Raw genomic sequence first — 16,874 nt, forward strand, 5'->3', positions numbered from 1 at the left:
TAAATATAGTTTAACATTCTTTATTAAACTGCTTCAAATTATTTCTCGTATCAACCAATTGGTCTCCATACATTACTAAAATTCAAATAGTTGTTAAACTACTGACAAGTTTTCTGAAACCGAGCTTATGAACAAAAGAGTAAAGGGCAATACATTTGTTTAAGTTTTTATTGTGTGCATAATAAATGTGTTAAATTAATTGAGTAATTCTTTAAAAGTATAATGTTGCAATCTCTTTAAAATAAGTAATTACAGTTAAAAGACTCGATGTTGTTTTCCAAGTCAGGCCTACACTTTAAATCATGAGACTTCCAAATCATAACAGACAGAGATCAGTATCACTTTGTGTTGCAAGCCAAATCAATGTAAAGGTTCTACTTGAGCCTCATTTCAATACCATATAGAAAGTATTGAAGCCAGCTCAAGCTAAATGTATTTCATTAATGTACAGTTGTTTTGATTTATTTTAAATTCTCCAGTCGAGCTTCCATCGTTTAGTCTAAGCAACAAATTGTTTCTCATAACAGGCACCTCACATTCTCACTGCTGTCCCAAATTCATCCTAGCTGCTTTTTATGTGGACAGCACACTATAACCCCAACTTCACTGATTTAATCAAAGCATGGCTGTGGTTGGACAGAATAAATGAAAACTGCCCAAAGTCTAAAATGACATCAAAGGACCAGAAATAACAGGCTCTACAAACAGAGTGGAAAACAATACAAGAACAACTTAAAAAACACATGACGGCAAACAAATGTAAGTGCTAACCTGTAAGAGAGTCCTCCAAAGAGCAAATTATGTGTCTTTCCAGAGAGCTCTTCTTCCTTCTCTATCACCTTATCTCTGTTCCTTGATATAAAAAAAGTCCTCTTTTCTGTCAGCTCCTGTGGCGTAACGCAGGCGGGCCAGAAGTCCACATGACAGGCGGCGGAGAGAAGGAGCCTGCTCCTCCAGTCACAGAGACACTGCCGGCTTTCCTCAACTGTACCGCTCTGCTATCAGCTCCCAGCATGCTCTCAGCACACTGACACAGTCCATTTAGGAAGTCTTACTCACTGCCTCACTCCCTCCCTTTCTCTTTTGTGCTGCCACAACCATTAACATAGAGGCTACACCCATTTTTACATGTTACTTGTTAGACGCTTTTATCCAAAGCGACTTGCATACTCTATACTGTGGACAATCCCCACAGGAGCAATTTTGGGGTGAAGTGTCTTGCCCAGGGACACAACGACATGCTGACTGCAGTGGGGTTTGAACCTGTGACCCCCTGTTCCCAACACCAAGGCTACAAACCTTCAAATGATAATGTGCATGTGTCAGGAAGGCTCCCAAATAATTCTGAGGGGCCCATCCTATTTTTGTAATTAAATGATAATGTGCTAATCCATTACTTTGAGTTGTCATCGCTCAGAAAACATCCCTATCAGGTGCTGTGCCGATAACTAGGACAGCTCTCAAGGCCAAGGGTCAGAGAGAAAGGGTCACACTCTCCGGGTGCAGAGAGCACCCCCAGCCACGTGCAAGGAAGCACGAGGTCGTTCGAGATGAGAGGATTATACTCTTCAATTTTCTGCTGAGAGGGGGTTCTTCTCTTCATCTTTCTGCTCGGTGGGCTCTAGCAGACAACCCTGCAGGACGAGCGAGGGCTTCAGAGGCTTCTATAATACAAGGTTCCATGTTTCTTGGAGCAGTTTGATGTCTTCCTAACCTCTCCCATCACGGGGGGGACACCTGGATGCGCCACTAGGAATACGCAGTTGCACTGCTCTCAAGCAGATAGCAGAAGGAATACAGGCAGATGAGCCTCCGTCTCACTGGGGGGTCAGCTACAGCGCTCACTGAATGAGCCACACAAAAGCAGAGCAATTGGGGGGGTTGAAATATGGCGCTCTGATGAAGAAGAGTTTGAGTCAATCAGCACCTCAGTGCTAATCTACAGTATCAGGATGCCTTTACACACCAGACACTCTGTGTCCTAAAGGGAGGAGGAGAACGAGTCAGGAAGCCTGACGGACATGTTCTCCCAGCTCTCGCACAAAGATGAACTTTGAATTGAATGACCAGATATTTACAGATGTACAATTAATGATTGTTTTTTATATTTCCAATGACCAGACATGTGTTAAATAGTGGTGATTAATATATTTTTGTCAGATCAGATTACACTTTCGCACTAAACAAAATAATTAATATTTTCAGATTATAAGGTATTGAATAAGGTATTTCTAATATTATAACAGATAATGTTAATATCCTTAATCATCCAGCAAGCAGGCTTAACAACACTACTCTTTAATGTATTATCCATGCACAGATAGACCTACAATTATGTTTCTAGTACTGGATTAATTTCAGTTTTGGCCCAAAACAAATATGTATAATAATTCATATAACAATTATGTAGCATATTTGATCCTCAAATTAGAGAAGTATAATTTAAAGAAATTGATATTCTATATTCAACATTAGATAAACACAGAAGAACCCTTTCAAAGTACCATAAGTAGATTTTCAGGTAAGTATGGCTAATAAGAATAATTAATTGAGTTAATTTGGTACAGATCAGTGGTATCATTTACAAATGTATGAATTCAAGTTTTAAGAATCTTTAATCTTTCCTTTCCAGGTTTTTCCAAAAGTCTTTGAATATTTGCCTGACTTTTCCTTTTCAGATTGTTAAACATTTTGAGAATTGTTTAACTTTTCCCTTCAGATTTTGAAATGATATAAGGATTGATAGTTTAAGTAATGTAATTATGTTATCATGCCATAGTCTTTTGATTAATGAAGCGTAAATATAATCCTAAATTGAAGACACTGCAATTTTGTAGATTACAGATTGATTAGATCACCAGTGTGAATTTCTTATACCTTTGCTAGATCTCTTATGATCCTGATTTTTAAATGCTTTTGACTAGTGATTGCCTTGAAGTAAATCTTTAAACTGCAAGCTGGTTTTGATTTTATAGTTTGATAAATGAGATTAACTAATGGTTAAATGTTAAAACATATTATTTTAAAAGAAATAGTTGTTGCTAATATGTATCTGTGATTTTATGTGTTCATTGTTATGCTTTTGACAAAAAGATGCTCCGAACACTGACGAGAGATGATTTTTCTAATATGATTGGCTGTCTCAATCATTGTGATTGAATGTTTCAATCTTATTATGTTATTATTGATGTGATTGTTATTGATGTAATTGATGTAATTGATGTTGTGTAAATCCACACTCAAATCTGAAGATTCCCATTGATTTAAGTATTGAACAAATTATTATTAGACTAAGGTTTTTAGGTTATCAAAATTGATAAAAAGAGAGGAACTGTTGGGGAATAATTTGCCCTGCATGTCCTCCTTCGCCCTCTGACGCAGCTGACCAACCTTGAGCAGCCCTTATCTCCCATAAGGAGGGGCTGCCCTAGCATATTGTTGATGTTGCCAGTTTATGACCGGGCAACTCTCACCTGGGACACCTGGAATACATCCTTCTCGGGGTGTAGATGACCCCGAGCCATAAGCGACAACAACTGTGATTCACTGTCCTCAGCTGTTTAGTCTATCTATTGAAGAATGTTGATTATTACACTCTGAACTAGTTAAAACCTCGAGCTACAGGAGGGTTCTTCAGAATTGATTGGCATCTCAACCGTGTGGTCAAACCGTGGCCCGTGACATGTCTTGTGAATTCTCCGGCCGAAGCTCCAAATAAACCATCAGTGTTTGCCATCAAAGCTTCAGCTCTCCTCGTGTCTCTCTGAGTCCTGTTTCCAATTGCTAAAGAAGTTTCCCCCACAGGACGTACATAGTTAATAAAGTACATAAATATACTTACATGATTCAAAATCCACGAGTATTCATTTTAGATGAGGGTCCATGCTCTCTTCTCTTCAACTGGAACCGCCTGCTTTTTTTCAAATGTCTGTACTGTCTGTGCGCAAACTCCTCTAACGTCATCGGGGGCGTCGCCCACCTTTACTCACACACCCAATGGCTTTTTAAGAAGAGAAAACGAAATAGGAATTTTACTTGGGTATGTATTTGTATTTTGGTATTTTAATTGTAGTTCATCTCAGAAATCCTGACACTATCTGTCAGTGGGGCCCTCTGTACCAGGCACAAGAGCCATCACTCCTCTTCATACAAACTAAGTGTTTGGCCTGCCCTCCGTACATCTGATTATCAATCAGTGAGTCCGTCCACATGCACTCAGCCGGGCTGCTGACTATGCAGGGGGTGGTGAAGCAGAAGGTGAACTGAGGATCAGAAAAGAAACCAAGATCACGGATTATATTTACAACTCTTGCAACTATGCATTTTTAAAAGATTATTTTAGTTTGTGGTCATTTCCCACCTTGCATCCACAGCCCCTTTCATAGCGCTGAGTCAGGCTCTTCTGGGTTTCACTCAGTTTGTCCCAGGGCTTAATGAAGTCACACAGTCCGATATACATCATCCCATCATCATTTAGTTCGCCTGGGAGAGGGAAAAGAGCATTAGATGACATAAAACAAAGACTCTTCAAAGAACAATATTTGATATATTTTATAATGTGTGATTTGGTGAAAGTTGTACCTGTGATGAGATACTCCGTGCCATTATTCAGGATCACTCCACAACTTAAAAAGATATTGGTGTAGAGGGCATCAATACCATTGCTGGGACCTTTGAACATCTGACAATTCAAACAAAGCAAAGTCAATTAAGATTCATTAAGGAAAAGGTTTAGACCCCAACATGAAAATGATAGCTTTAATTCCACATACCTTGATTTGTTTGATGTCATACTTGGTGGGGTTTCCATAGATGTCATTGACAGCATCAACCTCCTGCACTCCAACTACCTTTCCCCTCATAACTGCAAAAGAGACAAGCACAACCCACATTTAATTTGAAGACAAGAGTTTCAAAGTCAAACACTATTATCATGTTAAAACGGAACAGGATCTGAGTCCGTCTGTATCTGATCCAAGCCCTGTCCAGGTTTGGCATGCTAAAGACAGCCACAACTCTTTGCTGTGGCTTGGATCTGAGCATTTTACATCCTCTCCCTCTCTATTTTGCACTCTGAAGTTTCAGCTCCCTGATTCAGTGAGGTTTCGACGGCGGAATAAAATAGAACAGTTCAAGTGGAAAAACACCATCAAAGCCTTACGAACGAGCCTTCGAGCTGAGTATTAAACACAAAGATATGTTTCACAATAACTGCTTGTGTCATGTGAATCCAATTGTGAATATGCAATGGAAAAGTCAAGCTTTTAAGCGGACTAGCGATAAAGTTAATGTCTAACAGATGTTCTCTCGGAAGTCTCAGTTCAAGTTGTGTCTTTCTCAAGGTGGAAGCTACCGACTGCCTCAGACCATCACCAGCCCTCTGCCTTACCAAACAAGATCAAGCCTTTTCACTTGCTTTTTATATGATGGATGTATGAAACTGCAAGCCATATGTGCCCTAATTCTTTGACAGTAGAGTTGTAGAGAACATCTCCTTTTAAGGTTAACCCATTAAGATTAATTATTGTACTTGTATGTTTCTTTAGGAATTATAATCTGAATGTTGCCTTCCAAAACAAAAATACTGTATGAAATACAACAAAGTATCTTTACTGTAAATTGAAGTTGCAAGAGACTCTGCAATGGTTGCAGATGAATTAGTCATTTATGAAAAGGTTGATTATTCTTCCCTATTATTAAGAGTTTCACTGTAACTTAGATTGCAAGAAGCTCATGTTCTTGAGTAATTTTCCATAGACTCCCAGAAATAGTCTATTTAACTAAAGTAATATTTATTACATAAGACAATTGTCTGACAGTATAGGGGGTTCTTAAGACAATATTACATTACATTGCATTTAGCTGACGCTTTTATCCAAAGCGACTTACAATAAGTGCATTCGACCAACAAGATACAAACTTGAAGGAATACAGAATCATATTAGTACATCAGGTTTCATAGAGCCAAAACATTTCAAGTGCTACTCGACTGGCTTTAGATAAGCCATGTCCTTTACTAGTATATAAGTGCTTTGTTAGTAATTCTTTGTTAGTAATTCTATCGCTCGAAGTGGAGTCGAAAGAGATGAGTTTTCAGTCTGCGCCGGAAGATGTGTATGCTATCTGCTGTCCTGATTTCAATGGGGAGCTCATTCCACCATTTGAGAGCCAGGATAGCAAACCGACGTGTTTTTGCTGATGGGAACTTGGGTCCCCCTCGCAGTGCTGGTGCAGCGAGCCGTTTGGCCGATGCAGAGCGGAGTGCACGTGCTGGGGTGTACAGTTTAACCATGTCCTGGATGTAGGAAGGGCCAGATCCATTCGCAGCATGGTACGCAAGTACCATTGTCTTGAAGTGGATTCTAGCAGTTACTGGAAGCCAGTGAAGGGAGCGGAGGAGCGGCGTGGTGTGGGAACATTTTGGAAGGTTGAAGACCAGACGAGCCGCTGCATTCTGGATGAGATGCAGAGGTCGGGTGGCACATGCAGGTAGACCAGCCAGGAGGGAGTTGCAGTAGTCTAGGCGTGAGATGACGAGAGCCTGGGTCAGAGCCTGGGTCAGAGCCTGGGTCAGAACCTGCGTCGCTTTCTGGGTTAGGAGGGGACGTATCCTCCTGATGTTGTAAAGAGTGTATCTGCAGCAGCGGGTTGTAGCAGCGATGTTTGCAGTGAAGGACAGTTTGTTATCTAGGGTCACACCCAGATTCCTTGCAGTCTGAGTTGGGGAAACAATAGAGGTGCCGATGTTGATTGTCAAGTCAAGAGTGGGACAATCTTTTCCCGGAAGGAAAAGCAGTTCAGTCTTGTCAAGGTTGAGCTTGAGGTGGTGAGCAGACATCCACTGAGAGATGTCAGCTAGGCAAGCAGAGATGCGTGCGACGACCTGGGTCTCTGAGCGGGGAAAGGACAGAATTAATTGAGTGTCGTCAGCGTAGCAGTGGTATGAAAAACCATGCGGGCTAATGACAGAACCGAGCGAGTTTGTGTACAAGAAGAGGAGGGGACCAAGAACAGAGCCCTGAGGGACCCCTGTCGTTAATTAACAAGGGTCGGACTCGGACCCTCTCCAAATTACCCTGTAGGTACGGTCTTTGAGGTAGGAGGTGAGGAGGGAAAGTGCAGAGCCTGAAACTCCAGATTCTTGGAGAGTGCGAAAGAGGATCTGATGGTTCACCGTGTCGAATGCAGCAGACAGGTATAAAAGGATGATGACAGAGGAGAGGGAGGCTGCTTTAGCAGTGTGCAGTTCCTCAGAGACAGCGAGGAGGGCAGTTTCTGTTGAGTGACCTGCCTTGAAACCAGACTGGTGCGGATCCAGAAGGTTGTTCTGAGATAACAGGAGAGTTGTTTAAAGACAGCGCGTTCAAGTGTTTTAGACAGGAACGGGAGGAGAGAGACAGGCCTGTAGTTTATAACATCAGACAGGTTGAGAGTGGGTTTCTTTAGGAGAGGGTTTGCTCTTGCCTCCTTGAGACTGTTTGGAAAGTGACCAGAAGTTAGAGAAGTGTTGATGAAATGGGTGAGAAACGGTAGAATATCAGGAGTGATAGTCTGAAGGAGGTTTGAGGGGATAGGGTCCAGAGGACAAGTGGTAGGACGGGCAGAGGTAATGAGGGTAAGAACCTCACTTGGAGAGAGAGGGGAAAAGGAGGTTAGTGTGTGGGTGAAAGGTGGGTCTGGTGACCCAGCGGTGAGTAAAGGTGAGTCGGAAAAAGAAGAACGAATATCAACCTTTTTTTCAAAGTAGTTAACAAAGTCGCTTGAAAGAAGGGAGGAGGGGGAAGGGGCTCTGGGGGGTTCTAAGAGGGTGGAAAAGATGGAAAATAGTTTTTGGGGATTGGAATAGGAAGATTAGATCTTATCTTGAAAGAAAGTGATTTTTGCCTGAGAGATCGAAGCAGAGAAAGAGGAGAGGAGAGCCTGATAGGTTATCGTACTACTAACGATGTTTTAATCCAAATAACTTTGTTTTATCTTCATACAAATCACCTGGAGCGTTGACCAGGAACTGAAATAAGACATTTAAACTAAGGAAACATTTAAAGGCAGAACCGCCAATGGTAAATAACCACCTTCATTTTGGATTTGCTAGCTCAACAAAGCATATTTTGCAAAGTCAGCCACCCATTCATTTTCTCTACAGTATAGCAGCCACAGTGACTTTACATTCCATAAACGTCACAGATTAACTTGTTTAAGTATCAAGAGCCTTCAGACCAGAAAGGCTGATCCTAACAGACTGATGGTTTATTTAAGCAGGAGGGTCTATCCATGGTGCTGAAGCAGGGTTACGGTCCGTCCACACAGTGGCGTTGGAAGCTTCTTCCAACGCTTCTGCCCATTCACTTTGAATGGGGTGACGTCACTTTTCGCCGAACTGCATTGTGGGAAGCAGAGCGGAGCTTTCCTGGCGTTTCAGGCTGCAAAAGTTGAGCAATGTTCAACTTTTGAAGCTTCTGAAGCTTTCGGTGGAAGCGTCAGCCAATCAAATCATATGCCAGTACAAGCTCTAGCCAATCAAACCGCTGCTTGTGTGTCAGGGGCGGGAGATTCATGTGATTGGTTGTTGGTCGAGCTTCAGACACGCCCGCCGGCAAGCTTTTTCCAAAGCCGCTGTGTGGACGGGCCGTTAGGGGGGTAAAGTGTTGAAACTGATCCGTTTGAAATCACAGTAAATGTTAAATGTCATCTCAGCTAATTTTCTTCCCTCTTTTAGTGACGAAAGGTTAGAGGAACTACTGAACTTGTTTTCCCTTCTTTACAGTAAACTCTCCACCAGGATAATGTGGTTTCTTTACCCTCCAGCGCCAAGGAATCCAATGGTAAAGAGAAGCCTTTGAATAAGTCAGCTTCTGTATACATACCGCACATTCAGCCGGCTCCCAACCAAGAAAAAAGACCCTCAGCAAATGTAAAAAAGCTAAACAAGCTGGTCACTGTTGAGACTCCGTTAGCTTAAAGGGGACCTATCATGCAAAATGCACTTTTGTACGTCTTTTATACATGAATATGTGTCCCCGGTGTTCCAGGGAACTCACCAAGTGTCAGAAAACACAACCCTCTCTATTTTCCTCCATACCCAAATCTCTAAAAAAGGGGCTGCAACGGATCTGATATAAACTGATCCAGATTTGAACACTTTACTGACGTCAGGAAAGTGGCGCTACGGCTATTGGGCCAACTCCACCAATCAGGAGGAGACAGCCACGGCCATTGCCGCTCGAAAGCGCTGGAGACGCTGTAGTACATATGCCAGGCCTGTAGGTGGTGCTGTTCTCACAGAATCAGACCTTGCAAAAACAGGGGTAAAAAAAGTGCAATTTGAGCGAAATGAGGCATGGCTAAAATGCATGATCTGTTAAAAAAAAAGTATAAATATGCCTTATATAGGTATGGTCCTACACTATATTATTATAATATAGCATGATAGGTCCACTTTAAGGCCTGTGTTGATGCAGTAACAAGCAGTTTTCTATGATGTAATGTAGGGAAAGGATCCACATGACCTTTAAGAAAGAGCATATTAAATTGCCATTTAGTAGTCATGAAGGAAGTGCACCATAAACCCCTCAACCACTGATTTAAGGATTCATTTTGCATGATACTGATGAGCCTTACTCCATCCATAGTTTATTCAACAGATGAGATACCAATATTGTTTTGTTTTTTTCCACATTTGTATTCTAATCCTATTTTATTAAAGTATTGTTTTTATATGTTTGCATTACTTGCTTTTAATTGCTCATTTAAATGTGCTATTTGTTAAGATTATGCACAAAAAAACTGAGGCAATATCCTTGTATTGCCTCTGATTATATTATAAATAACTTGAACTATAATCAGCCTCAATAAAAGCCATTGATGTGGCAAAAATGCTTTTGTAAGCAATATTGTAACAACTTTTAAAATATGTTTCTTGTGGTGTTTATACTGATCAACAAAAAGTCAGATGAACTGGCAAATAACACTAAGGGCATTCCTGTTGCTATCAAGGCTAAAATATCAACATATGATTATGATAAAACAAAACATACTGTACTGACTAAATGCTGCATCATATTCATTCATTTGGCTCAGTGAGTGGACTTACCGACGTCTGAGCGGCAGAACACCTCCTGAGGATGCGCTGGGAAGCATCTGCAGGCTTCTGCTACCTCTTCCCCCCGCCACAGAAACAGGATGGCCAGAGTGACAAAACAACTGTTCGCTGTCCAGGTCATCTTAGAAGGCTGTTTGATTCAAAGCAGTGGAGGAAAACGTGAAGGAACACTTTGAAGACCAGCTTAAGCGAGAAGTATCCCCGTGAATAACAGACGGTCCAGTAGTCAGAGTATGAGATGCACACGGCATGAGAGGGAGTTCATTCCTGTTGAAGAGAGCACTCGGAGACTTCCTCCTCCAAATCTGTTTTCCACTACCATCAGGAGCAGCCGGGTTTTATCACTGCAGGCTGGCGGCAGACTCCTCCCCTGCTGGGGGCTCAGCCAGTGAGCTGCTGCCGCTCTGTGGAGGTCAGGGGCTCCCAAAGTGTTCACATCTACCCGCGAACCCGTCACTTTCTGTCACAAAAACTACTGTCGCATGAATGGGTGGGACACACGCACACACACATGCATTTTTCTTCTCTTTTTATGGAAAGTTGTATGTATATTTTATGACCAAACGTTTTCACTGGTGATGGCCACATGCAGAAAAACATACGATGGGCTGGGCCTCTAACAATTAAAAAAAATAAAATAAAATTTGCAACAAAAAGCTAATTCCTTAAAACAGATATTATATATTTTTTCACATACATTTAGGAAGTGAAATGTAAGAAAAGCAAAGTTTCAGTTGTGGGCCATATTCCATTATGCTTTTTGAATTTAGCTGAGGGCCATTTCAAATGTCGCAGTTGGCCCCCAGGCCGTAGTTTGGACACCCCTGCCCTTAACCATAACCTCCGCTTTTAACATTTTGTCTTGAGTTTTCCCCAAATCTAAACCTAAAATCCCTTAGAATAGAAGAATAACGAGATTTAACGTGAACTCAACTTGTAATATATAAACCTAACCAGCTTTAAAGAAGGAATGACCTACACGGCTTGGAAAACTTGAGTCATTATGGCTGGTGTTTCCCTATCTTAGGTTATTATGTTGGTGAGCAGAGAAAAGTCAGCAGACACTATGTTGGGCTTTTGCAGACCCAAAAATGGAAGGGAACGTTATATCTCCAGTCCTGTATCATATATATTTAGACCATGAGTGTACTGTATGTTGATTGTGCGTGTGTGGGTGTGTGTCTGTGTGTGTGTGTGTGTGTGTGTGTGTGTGTGTGTGTGTGTGTGTGTGTGTGTGTGTGTGTGTGTGTGTGTGTGTGTGTGTGTGTGTCACCAAGTCAGAGGGGTCACCAGGATTCCTTTTCTTGAAGCCATGAACATAGACACAAAATCTAAAGTAATGCTTAGACATTTTTGCTAAATATAATTAGTTGTATTATGGCCAAGAGTACAAAAAAATGATTATCTCATATTTTTGTAATGGAAATGTAAGATTGAAACATAGCCTGTCAAAAAGTAACTGTGGGGGAAACTTCTGAAGCAATTGGAGTCAGGACTCAAAGAGAGACACGATGGAGAGCTGGAGCTTTGATGTCAAACACAAACTGGTAACAACAACAACTTGCTAGGGCAGCCCGTCCTTAAGCGAGATAACGTCTGCTCAAGGTTGGAGCATCTGTGTCAGAGGGTGAAAGAGGACACTAGGGCAAATTATTCCCTAACAGTAACAACATATGTCTACCAGCACCTCCAAAGCACACTAGTAAACACATCTTGAAAACTATCGTGTTTGTTTAAAACATACAAAAGAAAAAGTTAAAAACACCAACTTGCTGTTTTGAGAGGGTTTTTTATCAGACTGTTTTTAGAAACAGTTTGATAAATTGTGATACAAGTGTTAACATTCCTGTATTCCTCTAATGTAAATAAGATAGTGTGGGGGAAACTTCTGAAGCAATTGGAAAAAGGACTCTGAGAGAGACACGAGGAGAGCTGGAGCTTTGATGGCAAACACTGACGGTTTATTTGGAGCTTCGGCCGGAGAATTCACAAGACATTTCACGGGCCACGATCTGACCACACGGTTGAGATGCCAATCAATTCTGAAGAACCCTCCTGTAGCTCGAGGTTTTAACTAGTTCAGAGTGTAATAATCAACATTCTTCAATAGATAGACTAAACAGCTGAGGACACTGAATCACATTTGCTGTCGCTTATGGCTCGGGGTCATCTACACCCCGAGAAGGATGTGTTCCAGGTGTCCCACAACAATAACTATCTCTGACAGAGAGTTACCCGGTCATAAACTGGGAACAACAACAACTTGCTAGGGCAGCCCCTCCTTATGGGAGATAACGGCTGCTCAAGATTGGTCAGCTGTGTCACAGAGCAAAAGGTAAACATGTAGGGCGAAATTATTCCCTGACAGATAGTAGTTGTGAGGCTGAACTGCTTTGGACTGACCTCCATCTGACCCTCAATCTAAGGCCACACTTAGTGGTAACTGTGACCTTACGATACTTTTTACAACATCGGCTCAGCTGTGATTCCTCTTCTTCCCCTTCTTCAACTTTACTCAATGGTTTTGCAATGTCATATGTACCTCATGCAATAACTGATTGTTTTGGCCACTTAGCGACAGCAAAAGCACAGTAAACAGAGCAATTACATAAGGTCAGACTTTAAGAGGATGTGGTGAACTTGTTAACACTTTAATTCTTGCAAATCCAGTATGAAGCAACATTATAATTCATGTGTAGCGGCACATTTACAATCTACAGTCTGTTTAGGGTCTCTACCAACTTCAGAGGGAAACATTTATCTCTTTAGCTGCTAAGTGTTTACTTTAGCTTGTTACTAAATCTGTCTGTGTGCTGATTGTTGCTGAGCAGGTAGAATACTGTGGGTTTTTAGAGTTTATTTATGGAGAACTTGGGCCGAAAATGGCGCTATGAGAGATTGAAACACAACAGTAAGATGTGGGCTGGAAAGCTAAACAATGACTTGAAACTGTATAAAGCTAATGTTAAGCCAATGGGAGCTGCACATTCAGTTGATATGTTATTTGATAAATTGTCACTTTAAAGATGATTACAGGCATTGAAACCTTTCAAGCTAATTAAAATTCACTTCTTAAATAATACTGATGTGGGTCCAGGGTCATCATCAGCCCATGCCTATAACCCAGTTATATGTGTTGTTTTCATTCAGTGAGAATGAATGCACAGTCAGTTTCAGGAACTACCAAGAGAAACAGGAGTGAAGGAGGAGTGGGGAGAAGTGACATCATCCCCTTAAACTTAAAAGATTCAATCTGGGGGCGATTTCCCTAAATGTAGGCTACTTAAATCCCTCCACTCTTCTGTGAAAGAAACATTATTCAAAGTCAAATTCTTTAGTTGTTTCTCATCCCTTACTCATGAGCATAACTTGATGGCTCCTCTGTTGGAAAGTTAGGAAAAAGATTTGGGTTTTGGTTCCTCCCGTGTTGATTCTGGCTAGAAATAAGACATCAAAGTGAGGGCATTGTGTGTGTGATGATTAGAGCTGATGATAATTAATAGAGAGAGAGAGAGAAAGAGAGAGGGACATGCCATGTCATGGGACATGTCGTGTCATGTCATGGGACATGTCATGTCATGTCATGGGACATGTCATGTCATGTCATGACATGTCATGCCACAACCTGAAGGACAGTGAATGAGACACACACACACACACACACACACACACAAAATCACACACCCACGCACCCAAAGAAACACTCACACACGTGTGTTGAAGTGTAATTGTATCACCGTATATATATATATATATATATATATATATATATATATATATATATATATATATATATATCAATAATATGTAAACATTTGAAATGTATGTTAATATTGTTAATTATTTTGTATTTTGATGCTTTGGCAACATTGTTTTGTTTAACTTTCATGCCAATAAAGCCCCTTTGAATTGAATTGAATTGAGAGAGAGTGTATATCTGCTGTGGCTGCTTCACTGCCTTACATCATATTTGGCCACAAACTGTCTTCTGGCCATTCTGGCAAATATGTCCACTCTTTTCCATAGTTGAGCATTTTTGCTTGGTTGCTTTTCCACAGTTCTGTTACTTCATGTTTGTGTAAACCAGGCATGGAGACAGTCGGAGCACCGAGGAAAATGGTAAAACCAACTTGTAATGACTCATGTACTCGGCGTGTTTAAGGAAAATTCAGACTTTTATTTTCCCTATCTTTGGAGATAAGGAAAATTCCCAAATTGTTAGAAGCATGACTCTCAATCAAAGGGGAAGTTACTGAACACATGGACGACAACACAACTGCAGGGTGTGGATCAGAGACCAAGACACATTACAGGAAGTGACACATCTATTACCAAATGAGTAGAAATAAGCTTCCATTTATTTTCAGTTTACCAAAGGCACCAGAGGAATCGCAGACGCCTGTGTCTGGGCGAAGCCTGCCTCCCCCTGTCCAAAACACTCAGCTTCCTTTGCACTAAGATGCCGACTGCTGTGGCGGGCTCTGATCAAATCCCGGCCGTGTCCCCGGCTCCTGGGCATATTTCAAATGACTTCACAGCTTGACAATTCTTTGCTATTTCCCACACTGCAAACTCTCCCTTTAGAACAGGGAGTTCTCTGCAGTTAAGATCCGGATTATTGTATCAACATGTGGTTTTGATATGTTGAAAGAGGGTGGATTTATCAAAGAAGTGCAATGTAAGCATCCCCCTGTGTACTTTACCCACTACAAACTCCAAAAGGGGCTCAGGAATGGCCTGAACCTCCATGCTTTAAATTACAGACTTGCAAGGCCAGAAATACCCTTAAAAGGAAGTGCCCGGCAAGACGGAAAAATAGGGTCTCATTGCGGGAACTGGTGGGTGCTGTGGCAGTGACCCACATCCTTTGACTCCCACCTCCCCAGCCCTGTTGCCTGCACACATCCCACATTATCTGACCAAAATGTAACTTCTCCACTATCTGAATGTACGCCTTCTCCCCGTAACCGTTTTGTTTTGATGTTACCCAGCCTCGACCCAGGGGTAATTCCCATCATTTTCCATGCATCAGTACAGTTATTCACATTTTATTGGTGGCAATGTGAGAGAACAAATCAGCGTTGACACATTCACCTCAGAGTTAGGAGTTTCGCTGGGAATGTCTCAGTGCTTCATGAAATCACAGAAACGTTCACTTACTTAATTAACTCACTTAATTATCGTAGTCATTTCCTCGAAGTGAATGACTAGAATGTCTGGGGCATCGCGACGACTGATGAGCAAGCTGGTGTTGTGCAAGTGTTTAAACCTCCATCCATTTCCTCATATCTGCCTTAGGTTCAAAAGATTGTAGTGAAACTGACCCAGTTAGAAGAACATTCTTGTTGATTGCAGTTAAAGCAGCATAAGTGTATTTCTTTGACAGATTATCACCTCATCCCATCTCAAAATGTTTTTGCAGGACATGTGCATATTCACATATTCCTGTGGATTTGTGAGGCAAATTACCATTCCCCTGACAAATCTTAGTCTAATAATTACCCTCCATTAAGCTCTATTCACAATCTCCCGAGTAAAATATCCGGCTTTAGATTCTCCATGGCCACAATGTTTAACAGCTACTTGCTTAATTTGTGTATCTGTCATTTAGGCAACGTATTGTTGGTTTATCAGAGCTTTTTTGCAGTTTTCTGCTTTCTGTGAATATTGTATAATTGTTTATTTTCTACTCTTTTTTTATTTCTAATTTATGTGCAATACTTTGTTTTACATGCTGCTGCAACGGAAGCGTTTCCAAATTTGGGATCAAAAAGTATATCTTATCTTATTTGATATGAAAATAAATATTACTGCAACTTTAGGATCAGAAAATATAATGCTAAAATGACACAATATTAAGAGTTTTGCATTTTATTGCGTGTCATCGAATCACGGTTTCTATAACAAAAGGTGAAATTGGACATTTTTGGGAGGGCATTTGGGTTTGAGCGGTTCAATAACAATACATGAATCATTGTTCATAAAACCAAAAATATCAAATGCCTGGGGCAGACCTAAAAAAACAAAGTAGGTCATAAGCAATTATTTGTTGGGTTGAATGACACAATAATCAAATTGCATCCAGATGTTACAAGCAAAATTATGAAATATCAAACTTTCCCTGGTGAATACATTACATTGTTTACTTAATCTGGAATGACATTGTGAATGAATCACTCTATGCAGCACCCTCTCCTCCATCCAGCTGAACCGTTACTATGATTGTACAACCCTTTACCAGGAGCGCACGTAAAGTAGTCACCTTTAAATATACACATTGATCATATATTGATCAAATGATCAATCTTCTTTGGTCATGTCATGCGTTAGTGCGGCAACAGTCAGTTACACTTCTCAGAAACCCATGAGTCACTGTGTATTATTAATTGTGGCTGTCTAACACACCTGTCCTGGCATGTTGGCCTGCATGTTGTCAAAGTGTGACTGTGTGTGTGTGTGTGTGTGTGTGTGTGTGTGTGTGTGTGTGTGTGTGTGTGTGTGAAGACTCAGGGATCGTCTGGTAAGTGGTGAGCACTCAATTGCTTGGGAAGTGTCCATGATTCATATTAAGGAAATGTATATCATCCGTAATGAAAGCCGAGTAAACACAAACCCCTTTCACAACCAGTGCCTTACCTGATGGTGTAAGATGAAGGCAACAGGTTCAAAGTGTGTTGTTTCATTCTGTTTCGTAGAAGGGGGATGATAAAAATGGCCTTTAAATGTTTTAAATGTTTTATTTTTTACTGAGGATAACCACATTTACCTTGTTTCA

At 41.0% G+C, this 16,874-nt stretch overlaps 1 protein-coding gene across 1 annotated transcript; it reads right to left on the reverse strand.

Moving 5' to 3' along the window:
* Positions 1 to 4,035: 4,035 nt before the first annotated feature.
* LOC117493050 (metalloproteinase inhibitor 2-like) lies at positions 4,036 to 10,532 on the reverse strand. Its single transcript, XM_034143432.1, has 5 exons — positions 10,091 to 10,532; positions 4,773 to 4,864; positions 4,582 to 4,681; positions 4,361 to 4,482; positions 4,036 to 4,262 (listed from the first exon to the last, which is right to left on the reverse strand). The coding sequence occupies exons 1-5, from the start codon at positions 10,218 to 10,220 to the stop codon at positions 4,101 to 4,103; spliced, it is 606 nt and encodes a 201-aa protein (XP_033999323.1). The 5' UTR covers positions 10,221 to 10,532; the 3' UTR covers positions 4,036 to 4,100.
* Between the last annotated feature and the right edge of the window lie 6,342 nt (positions 10,533 to 16,874).

This window comes from Trematomus bernacchii, unplaced genomic scaffold (genome assembly GCF_902827165.1).
Source record: "Trematomus bernacchii unplaced genomic scaffold, fTreBer1.1, whole genome shotgun sequence".
Lineage (NCBI taxonomy): Eukaryota > Metazoa > Chordata > Actinopteri > Perciformes > Nototheniidae > Trematomus > Trematomus bernacchii.

Coding starts and splice junctions, on each gene's coding strand:
- LOC117493050 (XM_034143432.1), bottom strand. CDS start 10,220: ATGACCTGGACAGCGAACAGTTGTTTTGTCACTCTGGCCATCCTGTTT. Junction 4,865..10,090: donor GTTCTGCCGCTCAGACGTCG/GTAAGTCCACTC, acceptor TCTCTTTTGCAG/TTATGAGGGGAAAGGTAGTT. Junction 4,263..4,360: donor AAAGGGGCTGTGGATGCAAG/GTGGGAAATGAC, acceptor TCTGATCCTCAG/TTCACCTTCTGCTTCACCAC.